Here is a 19,252-nt window from a genome sequence, read left to right as displayed (position 1 = left end):
ACTAGGTAAAAGTGTTTCCATTGCAGAAGGACAAATAGTCTCTAATCCTGCTTATGAATTATGGGATAGGGTAACTCTGCAGGCTGCAATACAACACCAACACAACCAGTTGTGGTTCTCGTCGCTGTCCTGCCAAAGCAGCTCAGGCCCAAGCAGCTCAGGCCCTACCAGCACAACCAGTTTGACCTTCAACATCTTACCAGCACAGAGAAAATAAAGTATATTCTGTAAATAAAAGGCCTGTGCTTTGATTGCTTCATTCTTAAGAAATAACCTAATGATCTTTTCTTATGTTTTTGTGAGACATTTTTGCAGTTGACATAAATCTCCTCTGTCTGCCTGAGTGATGATTATTCTCCTCTTCTTTCTCTGCTGTGTATGCCATGAAAATTGGATCTTCCATAACTGTTAGAAGAAGGCTAGAAGAACATTAAAAGGAAAAAAAAAAAAAAGGAAAGAAAGAAAAAGTTGAAGGACTTTTCTCAAAGCAGCTACCGCTTTGAAAAAGCAGAAAAATTTTTCTTCAGATGCTGACTTATTATTGGGAAGTATGAAACCATCAATAAAAATAGGGTTTTTCAGATCCAAGTCATATGAAAAAAAGAAGTTGCAGCTTGAATATGTTTCCCAGCTGTCTCACATCTGGCCCCTGATAAAGCACCAGTGAAATGCCCCTTCCCCTCACACACACTCTTCAGATACTGACGCAGTCTCTCCTACATCCATCTTAAAACATGATTATTCTGAAGCTATTGACTATGCTAAGAATTAGTCATTTCATTAAGACAACTAAATTTTACAGTGCTGGGTAAAACTGGTATGGAGGAAAAGTGGTTTCTGAAGCAAAAGACTGGTCTCTAACCTATGGCCACTCTAGGAAGAGCTTCATCCGCGTACAAACAGTGACCCAACAGTCAGAACAAGAGAAATCGGCTTAATCAGGACATATTGACAGTGACATTGACAGTGGAGCTTGTCACTGGATCATACAGGAGTAATATCTGGGAGGAGATAGGTGGAAAGGCAGTCTCACATCCACTGTGAAAATGGGGTCTCACATCCACCATGAACATTCATTTCCCTAAACACACCCCCGATTAAGAGTATGAAGAGACAAGACAGAAGCAGTGAAATTGGCTCCTTGTCTTTCCACTTCTAAACTTTAGGGCTTGAATAGGATTATTCGGGGGAGAAAAAAAGACTCTGTGTTCCAAAACACAGACTACTACGGAACAAAACCAAACCAAACCAAACCAAAACAAAACAAAAAAATAAAATAAAAAAGGAGATGCACTGAAACATCTATCCTAAAGAATTGTAGTGAAGCTGAACTGGAAAAAAACAGATATGACTAAGACAAAGAGTATCACACAATATGAATTTTTGCCTCAGTTTTACAAGTGATGACTTGAGGAAAAACGACATTTACAAAGACACAAATAATAAAAAGGCTATCAAATCAAAAGAGGTAATTTGTTGGTAACATAGACCAAAGTAGTCTCTAAATATAGCTGTAAAGCATTGAGGGGTATTCATGAAAAAATAATGAATAGTAGTAATAATATTTTAAAATCTTCAATTTTTCCTGTCTATATAATTTAAGCTTAGACTACAAGATTATGGGGATATAAAAAGTAGACACAGAAGAGAAAGATCTTAGTAAATATACAGTACAAACCATGAGTAAGCTTCATCTCAACAGGTGACCTTACCCAGATCTGAGTAGAGTACAAAGCTTTTGATAAAGCCTCTGTGATCCTCCTCTTCTTTCTGAAGACATACATTTAGTCAAAAACATAGTGAAGGAAACTGCATCATATATGATAGTATAGTCTAAATTATCTAATTCAATATAATGCTGATATTGCTGACTTTCTCACTGAAACCAATAAATACAATAAAAATCCAGGTAGACTTGCAAACTGCAACATACATGAGATTAGCACTGTGTCATAAAAGCCTGAAAAGTCCTTTTGATTTCGGGAATATGTTGCCCAAAAATTCCAGCAGCGGTATTATATGCAGCAAACTTAGGTAATGTTTGATAAGATACCTTAGATAAGGTTTAAACTATTAATTTGGATCCAGCTGTAAATCTGGAACATGAAATCAGAGCACAAAAAGTGCTAGAAGATGTAGAAAACTTCAATATATCACCTGTTCTCTGTGCTCAAAATAAGAATAGCAATGCCTAGCTTGATGTTGTTCCTGACAAATCATCCTTAACATGTAAAAACAATATCACAGTAAGCATTTAGCTGACAAAGGAACTTGAGTAAGCCATTTGTTTTCCCAATGTGGAAAAAAGGGAAAAAAAACCAAGAAAATGTCACTTTTTCATGGGCTGTAGAACTGATAGTTCTTTTTAAGTTTAAAATTTTGGTGAGAAAATTCAATTTTTTATGGATATCAGGGGTTTTTTGGTTCTGAGGGGGATAACAGGATGAGCTGTTAACACATCCATCCTTACCTGCTGCAGTATATTATGCAAATTGATTTATTACTCCCTTTTTTGTGACAAGCAGTGGTGATGAAGATCAGTAGGAAATCTAACATCGAAACAGCAGCAGAAATCCTTTCAACTAGGTAGGTAATAAACCATTTGTTGCAACCATTTTTTAGCAACCAAGTTGCTAAAATATAATCGCAATAAATACAATTCGTAATTTGTAAAAATAAAAATCAGCATGAACTTTTTATTACAAACTAAGCTGAAAAATCAATTATTATATAAAGACATTATTCCATGACAGCTCATGCTCAATATTCAGACTTTACAGCAATTTCCTCGTTTCTAAAAAGCCTTTGTTATGCTGAACCAGCTCTTAACAAAGTTGTGACTGGGATGACCAAAGATGAGTGAACACAGCACAGCAGTATGAAAAAAAAAAAATAGCTATATTTTATACCACCCTTTTCTATCTCCTTCCTTCCCTGGTGAGAAAGCAGTCCATACGTAACTTACTCAATAAAAGTTAAGTAGACTGAGAACGTCTACTTAAGTGAGTGTTCTTGGCTAACACAAAGCTGTGAGGAGTGGCCGATACCCCAGAGGGTTGTCTGAAAGCTGCCCTTCTGAAGGACCTCAATGGGTTGGAGAGATGGGCAGAGAACTGTCTGAAATTCAATGAGGGCAAATGCAGGGTCCTGCACTTGGAGAGAAATAGCTCAACACACCAGTACAGGCTGGGGCTGATCTTTGGGAAAGCAGAGAAGGATGTGGGGGTCCTGGTGGCCAACAAGCTGTCCATGAGCCAGCAGTGTGACATTTTGGCCAAGAAGGCCAATGGGATCCTGGGGTGCATCAGGAAGATCATTCCAGCAGGTCGAGGCAGATGATCCTGCCCCTCTATTCAGCCCTAGTGAGGCCACATTTGGAGTGCTACAGTTCTGGGCTCCTCAGTGCAAGAGGGACATGGAGCTCCTGGTGTGGGTCCACCACAGGGCAACAAAGGAGATCAAGGGGCTGGAGAGTCCCTTTTATGAGGAAAGTCTGGGAGAGCTGGGTCTGTTCAGCCTCGAGAAGAGATGACTGAGAGGAGACATCATCAATGTCATGGAATCACAGGATCAGCTCAGTGAGAAAAGCCTTTGAGATCGTCAAGTCCAACCTGTTAAATCCATAAGTATCTGAAGGGAGGGTGCCAAGAAGATTAATGAATCCAGGCTTTTCTCAGTGGTACTAGGCAATAGAACAAGAGACAATGGGCAGAAACTGGTGCACAGGAAGATCCACCTGAATATGTAGAAGAAATTCTTTACTGTGTAGGTGCCCAAGCGCTGGGACATATTGCTCAGAGAGGCTGTGGAGTCTCTCTCACTGGAGATATTCAAGAACCATGTGGACACAATCCTGTGCCATGTGCTGCAGGATGACCCTGTTTGAGCGAGGAGGTTGAACCAGATGACCCACAGTGGTCTCCTCCAACCTGACCCTGTGGTTCTGTGATTGTAAAGGGGGTCCCATAGGAGATACCAAACGATCATCCAATACTTCCATGGGCAGCAAATTATTTTTCAGAGTACCAGGAAGATCATCTCAATGCTCAAGAGATTTTCTGTTCAGTGCTTCATGCAATGACGTCAGTTATTTTCTGCTTTAATTCAAAAAGAAATCTGTTCTGTTTTTTACCAAAAAAATTCACTAAAATTTTTCCCATTATCATCCCCCTTTTTTAATCACCTAGTATTGTACCTGCCTTGATGACAGATGTCAGGAAACCTGCCCCATTTATTCTAGCCTAAGCAAAAACGCTTTCTTTGAAAACTGCAACCTAGGCGGGAAAAGTTAAACTTATAGTAACTTTGCTTGAAATGCATTGATTTCTTTGGAATGGAGTCATATCTTGAAATGAAACTAAATAACAACCTGTAATAACTAAAGGTAGAGACAGACAAGAAAATGGCTTCAAGGTATAAGCCGATTTATTCTTATAGTGCTCAAGTCTATGGTGAGGTAATACTTATTTTTTAGGTGAAAAGCATTGAAGAAAAGAACAGAGGTAATATTATCGAAGTCACACAGGTAATCCACAGCTAAAGTTCTCAGCTATTCATTGGTGAATGGGAGCTAAAATCTGTCTTCAGGTGTACTCCCTCTTTAATGTTCTGCTCACTCTACAACGAAATCACAGCTGCCCTAAAGTGCAGCTTCCATTGGGGTAGGCAAGTTCTGTGCTTAGTTCACAGGCAAAGGAAAGCAATCAATGTCACTAATGACAGTAATCCCAGCTAACCAGCTGCTGAGCATCACCAGATGGCTTTCCTCTCCAGGATCAAAAAGGTTCACATCTTCTTATCTGGCTGTCCTGAATCCCACATAGCACTTGCTCAGGTACGTCTCTTTTTGTATTAATGTGTTCATTGGAGAGGATAACAAAAAATACTGATTACAGACAAGTCTTATCCTTGAATCCAATGCTATTTTACTGGGAAGAAAAAAGAAAGAAAATTCTCTCCAAAGTTTACACTGGTGAAGGTATGTGACACTATAGAGAAGGCTGCCTGATAACACAAACCAGCATCTTTTGTGTCATAACCACGTATGAAATCACTCTACTGCAGAATGTTTTCAGCTTCTGTGTACTTTAAATGGCAGGATGGTTCATATATCTATCTCCAAATTCAGGAAAAATTATAATGTCTTTTTTTACCAGCTGTTATTCTAACCACCAGAGAAAGCCATTGTCTGTGCCAGGGAGTACTTACAGTAATACAAAAAAACCCATCCTGTAAGTAGCAAGGGGGAAAAAAATTAAATATTTTATTTGATTGTCATCAAGTATGGGTGACTCTTGATAGAGTTGTGGATTTCAGCAGCATCCCAACCCTTCAGTTTAACTGCTCCAGACTTCATTTTTTTTAATGAAGTTTCACCTTCAGTTTTATCAGGTCGTGGTTATAATCTCTGAGTTAGTGAGTTTGAGAGCTGAGATTATCAGCGGTCAGTTAAATATCGATACAAAAAAACATTCGATTATTTTTCTTTTAACTAACAACTGAAAGCCCATGTGCCTTTTCTCATTTGAAGTGAGCAAAACTTCCCTTAAGCATTTGTTTTCTTTAACTACACAAAACCTTTTGTAATTACTGACTTTAACATCCCAGTCAAGATTTTGCAGAAACATGTCAGAGGCTTGTCATGTGTCTCTTTAGTTCTTATGTTCTCAACAAAGGTGTTATGCTGACAGGAGGTTATTAAGTATATTTTCAGCATCAGTACAATTTCTGTCAAGTATTAGTATTTCTCTGCAAGTTTGGGAAATTTTTTTTGCGGGATACTTTTCAACCTTCAGTACACCAACTTTGGTTTTGAGGAGGAAGCCTTGATGGGCCAGAGAGTTATTTTAGCAAGAGATTCAAACTGTTTTGTCAAGACCTTCATGTATTTTGTCACATACCTTGCTGGACTGGCATGTATGGTATCCTAACTGGGTATCAGTGAAATAGCTTACCCCATAGATGATTTACCCCATAGCTGAAAGGCAGAAATCCAGCATGAATGCATTCAAGCCCAGCAAATGGTGGTTGGTGGTGTGGAGACCCACAAAGATGGTTTCATACCTAGTGTTCATACTGAATGACTTCATGAAGGAGGAAGGAAGATAATTTCACTCCTATCCTAGTTCTCCTCACCCCCTTAGTGCAGCTCTTATTTTCTGTGTGTTTCCCATGGCCCAAAAGCACTGCTGTCTCCTTCCAGCTCTCAAGGAATGTATGACAAACCCCACTGACCATACAAGTGCTTCCCTGCTTTTCATCTGGATGCTGATGAAGATTATCCTAATGTATTCAGCCATGGTGTGATCTCAACCTGAGCACTATGTGCAGTTATGGGCCCCACAAATTTAGTAGTAGTTGGAGGTATTTGAATGTGTCCAGAGGAAAGCAACAAAGCTGATGAAAGGCCTAGTACAAACTGTAATGTGACCCCTCTAAACATGCATGTAAATACAAACACTAACCCATTTTTCAGATCTAGTGGGACCACACAAAACATGTTTCTGTTTTACTTTGCCTAAGAGAACTTGCTACCCTGCTTTCTGCTAAAGTGAGAAAAAATGTATTAAATCTCTGAAAATGTCTGTGTCTTCAGGAGGGAATAAGTATTTCTTTCTACCATACTACCTCTCAGAATCAGCAGTTTTTGGACTGCAACCTCTTCTGAAAATAATCCTGTGCTCTTAATACAGCCTTTCACCTAAGACTCCTGCTCTTCAAAAGTTCTTGAGCTCCTCTCAGCAGCAGCTTAAAAAAATGAAAGGGGGGTTCTTATCTTTTTTCTTACTCTCTCAACCTAAAACCTAAACAGCATATCTCCTGCTCTCCTCCCACCTTCTAGACTCAGTATTTCAAAATAACTCTGGAACTGGGCAAGGCGAGAAGAATCGCTTCACCCATGCAGAATCGCACGAACAGGCTTAAAGCGTTGGAAGAGTTTGGTAGAAAATCCGAGCTGGAGCGTGGCTTAGCTGTAATGCTAAGCCAAAAGAAGTGACATGACTGAACTGGTAGAACATACTCAAAAAAAAAAAATATAGTGCAGCAAGTTTCTGGCAGCAGCTTGTTTATTCTAGCCACAACTGTTGGATCAAGCAGAGTAAGTCACTCATGAGTTTGTGAGAGACTTCACTGCTGTGCCACAGGGTGCAGTGGGAGCTCATGCCTGACCTGCTGTTTCTCTCCACTTACAGTTTTTTCCATGTCACACCAGAAATATTGATTGTATCTTATGAAAATGTTCCAAATGTTAAAGAGAAATAATAGGAAATCCTTGATATTTCACTTTCTTTGAAATTAATGAGAACTCAACAAAATGCACTTAATAATGCAGGGCGAGGACTTAAAAGGGATACAATGGAGTGTTTTCTGACACATATTGTACTTCATGTTCTTCAATGTTTTCATATTCTTTTCTCCAATAAACAACCACAACTATGCTACTGTTGCTAGGACTAAACTCAGAAATTGAATTTGTTTCAAGAGCAAAAGAAGCATGGAAACTAAACTCTGCTTTTGGAGAAGAAATATTTTGTATAGGTAGAACTGATCATTCTGAAGGTTACTGTATTTTTTGCAACTATATGTTTTCATTTTGGTGTTAGAAGTACTGCACTTGGGAGTAAGAGGGAAATATTTCTATTGTTCCACAATTAAGACATACTTGATTATATCAATATAGTCAGGATTTTGAAATTTGAATGTTTAAAATTGTCAGAGGTGTGGACTTTTTGTCGTGTTTCCTGTATTTTTATCACTTTCTGCTCATTTTTCTGGATTTCTGTGGTCAAGTATTCAAAGTGAAGCAAGTCATCATGGTTTTTTTCTCAAGCATATTCTCCTCTTCTCAATTAACCACATCACAGTTTAAACATATTTGGTAGTTTTAGATCATGCCACAGCACTGCCAAACATTCATGTGTCACCAGGACAGAGCAATAAAAGCTGGACCGAATGCTGCAACAAAAGGAGGTCTGGGGTGCTAAAAGGATTAGGTCTTCAAAATGCATTTGACAGAGATTCATGTGTCACCAGGACAGAGCAATAAAAGCTGGACCGAATGCTGCAACAAAAGGTGCTAAAGGAGGTCTGGGGTGCTAAAAGGATTAGGTCTTCAAAATGCATTTGACAGAGAAGAAGCAAAACCAAGTCTTCCTTTTTTTTTGTGGGGGGAGGGATGGATCATAACAAAAAATAGAAGTAAAGGTGGAACTAAACCCACAGTATGAGAAATGTCAAGTGTCTATGTGTTGGGACATGTAGGTCCCATTATAAGCAAACTGTGACAATAGTACCAGCAAAACCTAGAGAGCTTCTCAGCTCTCCATGAGGAAACCCATTACCTGAATAAGGTGGAGCCCAATTCACTAATTTCTACATGACAAATATGACTGTAAGTGTGCTCTTTGCCTTTGTTGGAGGACAGGTCTCATCCCAAGGCCCTGCAGTACAATTTACTGATGGGAAATTCTCCTTTCAACTTCTATGGCAGAATGTCCACCTCTTCTGCAAATTCAGGCTCCCTTTCCAAAGCATCTCCTTCTTGTAAGTCATATGAGGAGCAGCTGAAGGACCTGGGGTTGTTTAGCCTGAAGAAAAGAAGGATCAGAGAGGACCTTATCACTCTCTACAATCACCTGAACAGGTTGTAGCCAGGCGGGAGTTGGTCTCTTTTCCCAGGCATCTAGTGGCAGGACAAGAGACTCCCTGAAGCTTCACCGGGGATGTTCTGGTTGGACATCAGAAAAAGGTGGTGAGGCACTGAAACAGTCTGCCCAGGCAGGTAATGGAGCCACTGTCCCTGGAAGTGTTCAAGAAACAGCAGGAATGATTTAGTTCACAAGATGGTGCCCAGTCAGAGTTTGGGCTTGATGATCCTGGAGGTCTTTTCCAGTCTAAATGATTCTATGATTCTATTCTATTCTGTGATTGTTGATATCAAACCAGTTTCTCACAAACAGGTCTAAAGTCCTGCAATAAGATCAGACAAGCTTAAACCCCGTTTATTTTTGAGAAAATAATATTTATTGTTAGCTTAACTATCTTTTACATGCTGCTAATTGGAATGTGGTATTTAAATGAATCCACACTTGTTACTGAAGAGTTATTTTATTTGTGTAAAAGTGTTAATGCCTCAGAAGGTTCTATTTTTAAAACATCTACCATTTTCTCCTTTACTTACCAGCCACAGTAAAATTCATCATATAGTTTTTGTTTCTCCCAGCAGCTACACAGAAGTACATCACAAAGTCAGAGGCTGTAACGTTTTGAAAGACAATCCTGGAGATTTCCTGATCAGAGCAATCCACTAGAGTACATTCTTTGAAACCCAAACCAAAGCTTTGCTTTCCTGACGAGTTGCACAGAATGACAATATCCACCCAATCTGCTTTAATCCTTTCCCACATCCCTCACTGCACTGAATCTCCAATTTTATCAGGGAAAGTAAAAGCAACATTTCCTCCTGGCTTGGTAAACATGGGATTATTTTGTTTCTCAGACACTTCAAAAGCATCTGTTGAAAAACACAAACCCAGCAAAAACCTGCTTATAATTAATTCAAGGGAAGTTTAGTATCCACAATTCCAGTACAGCAAATATTGATGAAGTTGACTTACAGCAGAATGATATCGAAATAATTTGAAATGTTGAAAAATATAATTTATACCTATGACTGTATTTTTGTGCATGTTTAGATAAAACAATCTTTATGGAACTCTGAGTCTGTGATGACATTGGAAGAAGGCTATTTATGTAAACTTTGAGTACATGACTGTTCTGTTAATAGTTTCAGCAAATATTCAGCAGCATAAATTATGGGGCCAATCTAATTAAACTTGGCATAATCTTGTTCTTCTTTCACACTAGTTATAATGAGAAAATGGTTTGATGTGACCCTCAGGACATGCTTTAGTAAATTATTTTAAAAGACATACCAGCCTAAGAGCTGCAATTCTCCCATTCACAAAACTCACGCTACTAAAATTTAAAAAAAAAAAAATAATCTAATCCATTCATACACTCTACTTGGGAAAAGTCTGTATGTTCTGTTTGTCTGTGGTATGAAAGAAGACTTCCAGACAAATTCAAGACTTCAATCACATAGAAACCACAGATATATCTTAAATAATTTTGACTGAAATCCCTTTGAGTTACTGTTTTTATTAATAAAATTTACTGTTTTCTACTTAAGAAAATAAATGTTTAAAAGTCTGCAAGAGAAAGATTGTCAATTTCTCTGGCATTCAGAGCTACTTGATTTCTAAAGTCAGCTTTGTAATGCCTGTATCCCATAAGCTAGGATGAGCACCGTCACATTGCTGAACACTAATGTTGGAAAAGACTAATGATCACACTGATTTTCTTACACTACAAAAGGATCAATCTTTCAAGTTCTTCAATGAGATTTTTTTTTAAGTCACTACACTATATTTTTAATGTGTTTGTCTCTCTCTGTGGTGACTACTGGAAGGTAAATAGGCTACCTAAGAATAAGTGATTCCGTTCATGTTGACAGGATGGAGACTCCATTGTGGGAATCTTCAGAGAGCCTGTCAGTCTCTGTGAAACAGAGAGTGAAAAGGTCTAGCCTGCAATTTTTTATCAATGGAATACAGCACAGAAAATTACATTCTCTCTACCTTTGGAGACTTGAAATATGATTAAAATGTTGAAATGTGAAAGACAAAAGGAACACTGTCTAATGAGTTTACCTAAAATAATTAATGAAGGACTTGAAGATCCATGTAGACTGCATTCAAGGAGACTGAAAGTTAATGACAGCCAAGGACAGAAGAGAGATAAATTCACTAAACCAAACAGAAGGTATAACACAGTGAAGCTAATTAACTCTTTACACAGTTTGCCAAAGACAGCTAAATTTCTGTTACTGAAGTTGACTGCAAAGGCTGGATAATCATTTAAGTTATCATGCAAATTCCAGCAAGAATTTACTCATGGAACTTCAAGTATTATTCAAATTAGGCTGAATGACTGCTATGATGGGACTCTACACTTACAAAATATGTTCCTTAAAGTGCAGTCCCTCAAAATTCACTACATTAAATCAGGTAATGGTTTTTTTATACTCCTTGCAGAAACAGATCTGCAGATTCATTCAGATTTGCTAAGGAAGAGGGATAAATGAAAAAGTGATCAAAACCCATCCTCTCTCTGGAACACTATTCTTAAAGGTCAGATTCTTTCTTCAGACTGCTAACTTCCAGCAACAGCCTGCTTTACAATAAGCCACATATTCTTGCCGAAGAAGTCTTGCCTCATTGTGCAGCCTTTACTCTGGTTTTCCACCAACAGAGCAAGCCTTACTGCTACCCCCATTCCCCTCAGGAGTGTTGACATCTCCCCATCTTCTCCTGGGTACATCCTCACTGTCCTAATTATTTCATTACAGTGTCACCCTGAACTCCAGGTGTTTCTCCTATGTAAACATGCTTAATAGGGAATTTTGTGTTTGATGATGCTACCTCCCACCTTCCAGAGCATTTGCCCCTGACCCAAATGATAGGACCTTATAACAACCAGCATTCTTCCTGCTGCTTTGCCATATATTTGCTAGAAAATTGTACATTGCACATATGGTCAACTGGGAGCAAAGAGATAAAATACTTCCACCAAACAGATGAAAATCCCTTCTGTCTTAAAATTTATTACTTAATTTCTGTGTTATATTTACCAAAAAATATATCCCAGTTGCTTGATCATATATATTATTACAACATTGTAATATACTATAACAAATACATTACAAAGCTAAGGTTGCCTTGCAAATTCAGTGAACATTTTCCATGTAGAAATTTTGATACAACTGTATGTAGTTTGCATGCATACAAATAAAAATATGTTAATAATGAGAACAAGGTACAAGCAGCCAAATTAAAATAGAAACAGTTTGGAGATTCTGGACTGCTGTGCATTCTGTCATGACCATTTTCAAACACAGACGTCATGACTTTTTTTTTTGTTTCTTTATTTGTTTGCATATATATTTTATTTGAAAATGTGCAGCAACATTAATGTATTTTCACTCATGATAAATAATGTATGTATCTCCCCTTATTACAATACGGTACCTTGAACAATTTATAGGATTATATAAGGCACAAACAATGGCAAATCAGGCCTACATAGTTCTAATTAAATCTTCTAAGTATGCTTGAGTATTCCAGGCTTTTGTTTTAAGCAATTGTCCCCTTTATTTTGACAGCAGCATCAGCATAGTTCTTTCATCCTCCTTCTCCTCTGTTCAATCACTTACTTTATTTAGCACCTTTCTAAACACAGTTTCTTTGCTTTCAGCCTGGTAAGTGTGGGATGAAAACCTCCCTCTCCCAGAAACCCTTCTACGGGAAAAAAAGCACACCCACACACCTTCACCCCTGCACACGCGCGGCTCAGGGTTGACACGCAGTGTGTGAGCACTTCAGAAATGTTAAATAAAAATTTATCGTTGCATCTGATAAAAATAGACTCTGCCTTCCTGCTACTCATGCCAGACACTGCCACTGCTGTCTGCTCTGCCCATGGTCACATCATCTTTCTTCCTGAAGAGAAAGTAGGAGGAGGTGACAGCTCTCAGGATAGGTCCATAGGACTCTCCTAAGTAAGGAAGTTGCTCATATGCTTGTTATCCTCCACCAGCCTCTTTGGCAGCATGTTATCATATTTTGCAGTTGTACCTATGCCTATCTGATATTGGGTATTTAAAGGAGAAAAAAAATGCAAGATTTCATAATTTTAGAATTTATTATCTTTCAATATTTTTGTTGGAAAGCAAATATCAGTAATATAGAGGCATAGAACAGTGTAAAGGAACTCTCTGAGATTTAAAAAATCAAGCAACCAAATTAAAATTCTGCAGCAGGGAAATAGTTGAAGTTGAGAAAATCTTCTGAAGGAATAATAAAATAATGGTATAATTTCTCCCCATCCCCTCCTGCTCTTGCTACAAGGACTTAGAAGTCAAAACAACTCTTATGTGAAAGTTTGGTCCCCATTCATTGGTAGAGATATTCAGAATTTCTCAGTTTTTTCATGTCCACATCATTTTTACTTGGTCTGGGATTTTGTTTTTGTTTGGTTATTTTGTTATTGTAGTTGTTGTTTCGGCCTCTGATAGTATTAGTTTATAGTGTTTCTTCAGAGATTCTTTCATTCCCTTAAAAGGTAATGCTTTCTATCAGAAATAACTAATGACCTTAGGAAACTTTTCAAAACCACAAATCTAACTCAGCTCTATAGCAAAGACAGGTTCCCAGGTTCCACTCAGTTTGCTGAAGCTCCACACACAAATACAGTTTTCTTCCTCTGATTGTAATAAGCAGTGACAAAAGAAAATAATTGCACATAGAAAGGAGGCTTAAAATTTTAGGAAGAAAACATTTCTCTGGGGCTCTTCTTTTCATCAAGTAAATCAATTTTCAGAAGAGAAAATATTTTGAATGACCCTTTCACCCTTCCTGAATAGACTAAATAAGGCATTATATTTAGCTTCTAAACTAATGTCTTCCAACTACATTAGCACATACTACATGATTTTGTTATGTTTCTAAAAACACAGGTTTTTAAAAACTCTTTTTTCAGTTTTAATGAGTTACTGACACCAGTTCTACAATTAGACCAGAAACTAGCAGTACTGTTGTGTTTGAAGATGCATTTTACTAATAACAGCTGTTCAGATCACAGAAGCTAAAATGAAGGTATTTATACTCTTATATACTTAAAACATCCCTTTAAATATATATTAAATTATATTGTGAAAAATGCGGTGACTCTTTGTGTAAAAATTAATAATCCTGCATTAAAAATTAAGCACACGATTGTAATTCACCTGCCAATTGCAGTTTGTTTGTATATATTCTATTACTCTGTTGATTTGTTCCTGTTCTAAGCTGAACTTTAGTTGTCTAGAGTGCAAGGAAAGGGAGAAGTCAAAGTGAGGGCAGGAGAAGAGTACAGTTCTAATAAGAATCAAAAAATAATTCTTCAGGTACAAGTAGTAATGAACTTCCAGCAAGGAGAATTTCGTTGCTGGGGAAGAAATCATCTGTTAAAAGCATATAAAGCACTATGACAACATTTACCTGGAGAAGAATCTTGAAGATCTAAGAGGTCAGATTTCCATCCTTTCATCCACTTTCATCCCATCCAGGTATTTCATTGGTTCAGGATGAAGAGAATTTTACCAGCAACAGGAGATCAAGGAGCAGACAGGAGTAAACACAGGATACTGTGCTCAGCCTTCACCTGTGCTGTCTCAGAGTGGCAAAAGGGAGAGAAATGCTGTGCTGGGACACTGCATTGCATGTCACAGCCTGCATGTGTGAGTGTGTGTGTGCATTTGTGCCCAGCTAGTCACACCTGCCACAAGGATCTTCAGAGATGTCCAACAGGCAGAGCAGAGGATGGCATGGTTGAAGCCACAGAGAAAATAGGCAGGGGAAAAGGGAAGGGAAGGGAAGGGAAGGGAAAAATTAGGCTGGATCCTAAGGATGACTTGTTGGAACCAGTGTTTCTGAAGAGTGAAAGGCACAGGTGCCAAGACAATGGATGGTACAAACCCGAGCTGCCCAGCCCCAGAAGTGTTATATGACAGGAGTGTAGCATGAGGACACACTATGGGGAATTTGCTGTCCCACTTCTCAGATCCTTTGAATGGATTGTTTTATGGGCTGAAAATAAACTGGTGAAGAAAGAAATGCCTAATTTGTTTAATAATAAGTTTGTTATGCAGCTTGGTACCTGGTAGGAAAACAGAAAAAAATATCAATATATCATCAGTATTTTTTACCAAAAGTTTTCTTCACATTTCTTTTTGTCCTTATTAAGTTATAAATCCTATTCCTGTCTTACAGGCCAGCTGAAAGAAAGGTTCATCATTAGAAATATATGCAGCTGCAGTAGCTTTTGCAGATAAGAACATTTCAGACATTAAATAGTAATCACCTGTTAGTGATTTCCTTTAGAGTATTTGGAAGTTTAAATATCTGAATCGGTAATTCCTTTTATCCTCTGTTTTTTATCTGCCTATATTAATTCAATAAGTTAACTTGTATTTCCCCAAATAAAATATTATGCCATCTGTCCTAGACAAAACTAGGATTCATGACTTAATTGTGAATACTTTAAAGTTGTCACTGTAGACTTTCTATTTTCCCATGCAATTGTATCCTGTGATGATTTATAAATTGCATTATCTCAAAATTTCATCCATCACATTTACTATGTGGGAAACAGAAAACAAAGTTACAAAACTCTTGAATCTGGATTTAACTACTGGGTGTCACAGCAGTTATGTTGGATAGTAAAGATAATACCATACTTTATTTAAATTGAATTTCCAAATGGTGGCTGCAGTGGCATAAAATTATGGAAGAGTAGCTGAGAAGATGAAGTATTTTTGGATATAGAGGTAGCAGAATACTTGCCCTCATAAAATGTTTAACCCATTAGATTCCACTTGTGCCCCCTTAGCATTTTCCTGTTTGTGTAGGCATAATTGGAATGATCACCCTTGTACCCTTGTTTCTTGTTTTCAAGGTGTTTCCTGCACATCTTATGCACACCAAATATAATTGCACACCTTATGCCTGTCAGCCCAGTCCACTCCTTGCTCACATGTGGGTTGTCATCTCCCTTTCCTGTTGGAGCTCTCCTTACTAGTCTGTTGTCAAGGATGTTTTTCTTCTCTGTCCTCAGATGGATCCTGTTTCTTTCTAGCAATCCTTGATCAATAAAAGAGCCCATGGTGATAAAAGGCAACTTGCTGTTGACACCAGCCATGCAACTCAGTCTGGCCCATGGACTTCTTCTCTTCCCAGGACTTTTCCCTTCCTCAGCAGAATCAAGAAGACACCACCTAAGCTGCCTGTGTCCTTGATCACCCCCTCCAGCACTGTGTAATCATGCTTGATGTGCTCCAGATCTCTCCTGGACTGATCTTAGGTGTACATGTGAAAAAGCAGCAGGTCAAGCCTCAGCAGTCTCACTGCAGCACCCTAAAGTCTATCCTGGCAGCAGCAAATCTCCCCAGACAGCAGGATGGGCCAGCAGGTGAACAGAAAGACGTGAGGGTCATCCTCAAACTATTACCAAACAGATAAAGGTCAGGTGACAGCCATAGCAGCCATCTGACACGTGTTCATCAAAGCAGTGCTCATATGGAACATATAAAACATTGGTAAAAATACAGCAGTCCTCATGGGTACTGAATGTTACAATTTTTCCCTTAACATAGCACATTCCAATGCAAACAAAGTAACCAAGTGTACCTAATGGCATCATTATTCTTAGTAACTAACTGGATGTTCAAAGGGTTAAGAATTAAAAAGAAGAAAAAGAAAAAAAAAAAGAAAAAAAAAGAAAAAAAACCTCCCGAGAGATGAATAAAAGGATCTGGATGCTCTCACTGCTAGGCAAATAATATTGAAAATGTTATCACATTTTCTGTTTCCAAAAGACAAATTTTCTCAAGTATGTCAAGAGACAGTTACATACAAGACAAAGGAGGCATTTTTCTGCTTCCTTTAGTAATGGTAAGACCTTAGATAGAATATGATTTCATACTATTTACCTTATTAAAAAAAAGTGTTTTGCACAAATGTGAGAAAATTCAGATGAGAACAGGAACTGATTAAATTTAGAATTATGAACAGAGAAGAAAAGCTGAAAGAACTGCGTTTGTTTAGTGCAGAGGTATCACAGAAGCATAGAATCGTAAATGTCTTGGGTAGGAATGTTTAGTTTTTAAAAATGGTTTAGTTCCAACTCCCTTGCAGTGGGCAGAAACAAATTCCACTGAACCAAGATTTGCAGAGGTCCACCAGTCTGGCACTGAACATTTCCAGAGATGGGACATCCACAAATTCTTTGGGCAAAAAAATAAAGGATTAAGTCTGGTAACATGACACTCTTTCTCTTTTGTTTTCAGAGAACAATAACAATAGAAAGCTGTAGTTAAAAGGCAACAAATACTGACTTGACCTTTTAAATTGAAATTCCCATGTTTTAGTTTTTCTGTGAGGAAGAAAGAGAGTTTTCACACAAATAAATCATGAGCAGTAGCCAGCAGTAAACCTATAATAAAGTCATTATTAACCATAAGATATCTAGGTTAGATAGATATAATGAGAAAAAAATTTCCTTGTAAGGCTGGTTACGTGCTGTAGTATGACCTCGCAAGGGTTTTATGTGTGCATTTCCAATGTAGGAATTTCTCAGACACATTAAGGGTATGCTTCTCCTGCCTCACAAGGCAGAGATGGATGAGATGAATTTGGAACATCTCTTCCAGCCTGAGTTTTCCACAATTCTATAACTGCTTTTGATCCAAGCTTTTCCTTAGGAAAGGAAGAGGAAATATCTCTCGTAGTTCTTTCCTTTTAGCATTTTATAGTGAAAGGCCATCCAATCTTTATTTCATCATAAAAGATAAAAAGTAAGAAAAGCAGCATTTAAAAGGTCAATAATCACAGCAGAAGTGTGAAAAGGTATCTTCGCTTGTCTCCATCTTCTTGCTTTCTAATTAGGTGCTGACAGTGTGGCTGACACCGTGTAAGACACAGAGATAATTCTGGCTCTGGGGAGCTCAGCATCTAAAAGCCAAAGAATGAAGGTCCCTCAGGATTAGTTCTTGCTTCCATGTGCTTTAAAAGTCTGATAATTTTTCACTGTAGATCTATGAATCACATTCTAAATTGAGACAAAGATAAATAGAAAGCAAGTTATTTCAGGTGAATAGGGACTTGAAAAAAAGCTATGCAACGTGCTGCTTTTGGCAGGCAGAAGAGCATTAATATAGAAGTAAGTGCTGAGTGGCATGGATATCATCACACTAGCCAAGAATAGAAAAGCTCTGTCTCTGCTATCACAGAAGAGGTTGATCACTCTATTTAAAAATTTGGAGTACTTCATGCTACATCTGGCATTTAAATACTCTATTAATGAACTTCCATTCTTATTCTGAGTTCGTAGCAAAACATATCCCCTGAGAAAATGGTTCATTGTCACTGATTGACAAAAACAACAATTCACCCACAAATTAAAAAAAAAAACCACCAAAACCCCAAACCTGACAATTCCCAATTAAAGAACAGGAAAAAAAAAATAAAAGGTAGATCCCATCCCTCAGGCCCCCAAAAACAACAAAAAACCCCAACGAATTATGCAACTGTGAATAATTCACACTGTGGATATAAAAGCCACTACCTCTAAATAATTTTTTTCCCTTTCTACTCAGAGCATGGCATGGAATATTTAAAGTCAAACTAACACTATTTTAACACATAACAAAAATAAAATTCCTGAGAAAATAAACAGTTTTCCAAATATATAGAAATTCTTGTTAAAATTAACAGTTCTGAGAAGGCAAATATACAAACACAGGACAAAAATATTCCAGTTAACTATAAACTTCGTTTCTGTTTTTTTTTTTTTAATAAACATATAACACTCTTCTACCATAAAGGCTAGTTTTTAATTAAATAGTTTATATATCATATAATTTTTCACTGATGAAGACTTTCAACTTTTTATCTAGATGTGTAGCAAAGGCATGGTGCATAGTAGATCAATATCTGTTTATGATCTCTCTAATGATATGTATTATATTTTATATTTTATGTTAAATTTGCATTGTAAATTTGCTCATCATCCATTTTCAGATTTCTCATCCAATTTTAGCTGATTGAGTTCTGTATCACAAAGCTCTTTGCAAATTGTTGAGACATTTCTGCTTCTGTTAAATTTGAAATGATCAACACTCTAATTACATTTCAATGAAAACTTTAAAACTCTTAATTCAGGGCCTACTGCATTTTGAAGCAATGCAGCCTAGAGAGCTAACTGTTAACAAGGCCAAGAGGTTTTGGAAGGATGTGTGAAGCACATGAAGCCAGATGTACTTACCAGTACTTCTCAATGCAGCATGAGTCAGAGGGTAGTTTGTGGGTGTGTTGGAGGCATTAATGCAGTGGTCTGGAAATGGGAAAATGATTGCACTGAACAGCAGCTGACAAAGAAATTCTTCATGCTTTCAATAAGGGCAAGAGAGAAAAGGGTAAGATTATCATTATGGGCAATGACAACAGAAAGTTCTAACCAAGCAGTAATGGTACATAATGTATCATCACAGGGATGAGAGTGCAAGAGGAAGAAAGTTTTGCGTAGTGTCTGTACAGGGAGCTTAAAATATATCCGTCAAGTTCAACAGAGCCCAGGACCTGGAAGACATTTTGCA

At 37.7% G+C, this 19,252-nt stretch overlaps 2 protein-coding genes across 3 annotated transcripts in view; one reads left to right on the top strand and one right to left on the bottom strand.

Annotated features, from left to right (window-relative positions):
- CD226 (CD226 molecule) overlaps positions 1–19,252 on the bottom strand; it is a 28,575-nt gene that overhangs the window by 3,497 nt on the left and 5,826 nt on the right. Inside the window, 4 exon segments of the mRNA XM_039711020.1 lie at positions 275–419; positions 1,713–1,770; positions 2,471–2,633; positions 9,182–9,522. Coding sequence (XP_039566954.1) covers positions 275–419; positions 1,713–1,770; positions 2,471–2,633; positions 9,182–9,522 — 707 coding nt within the window.
- DOK6 (docking protein 6) overlaps positions 1–19,252 on the top strand; it is a 276,625-nt gene that overhangs the window by 253,054 nt on the left and 4,319 nt on the right. The window lies entirely within an intron of this gene.

This window comes from Passer montanus, unplaced genomic scaffold, assembly GCF_014805655.1.
Source record: "Passer montanus isolate IOZ18808 unplaced genomic scaffold, ASM1480565v1 scaffold24, whole genome shotgun sequence".
In the NCBI taxonomy this organism is placed as follows: domain Eukaryota; kingdom Metazoa; phylum Chordata; class Aves; order Passeriformes; family Passeridae; genus Passer; species Passer montanus.
This window is presented reverse-complemented; position numbering and strand designations above follow the sequence as displayed.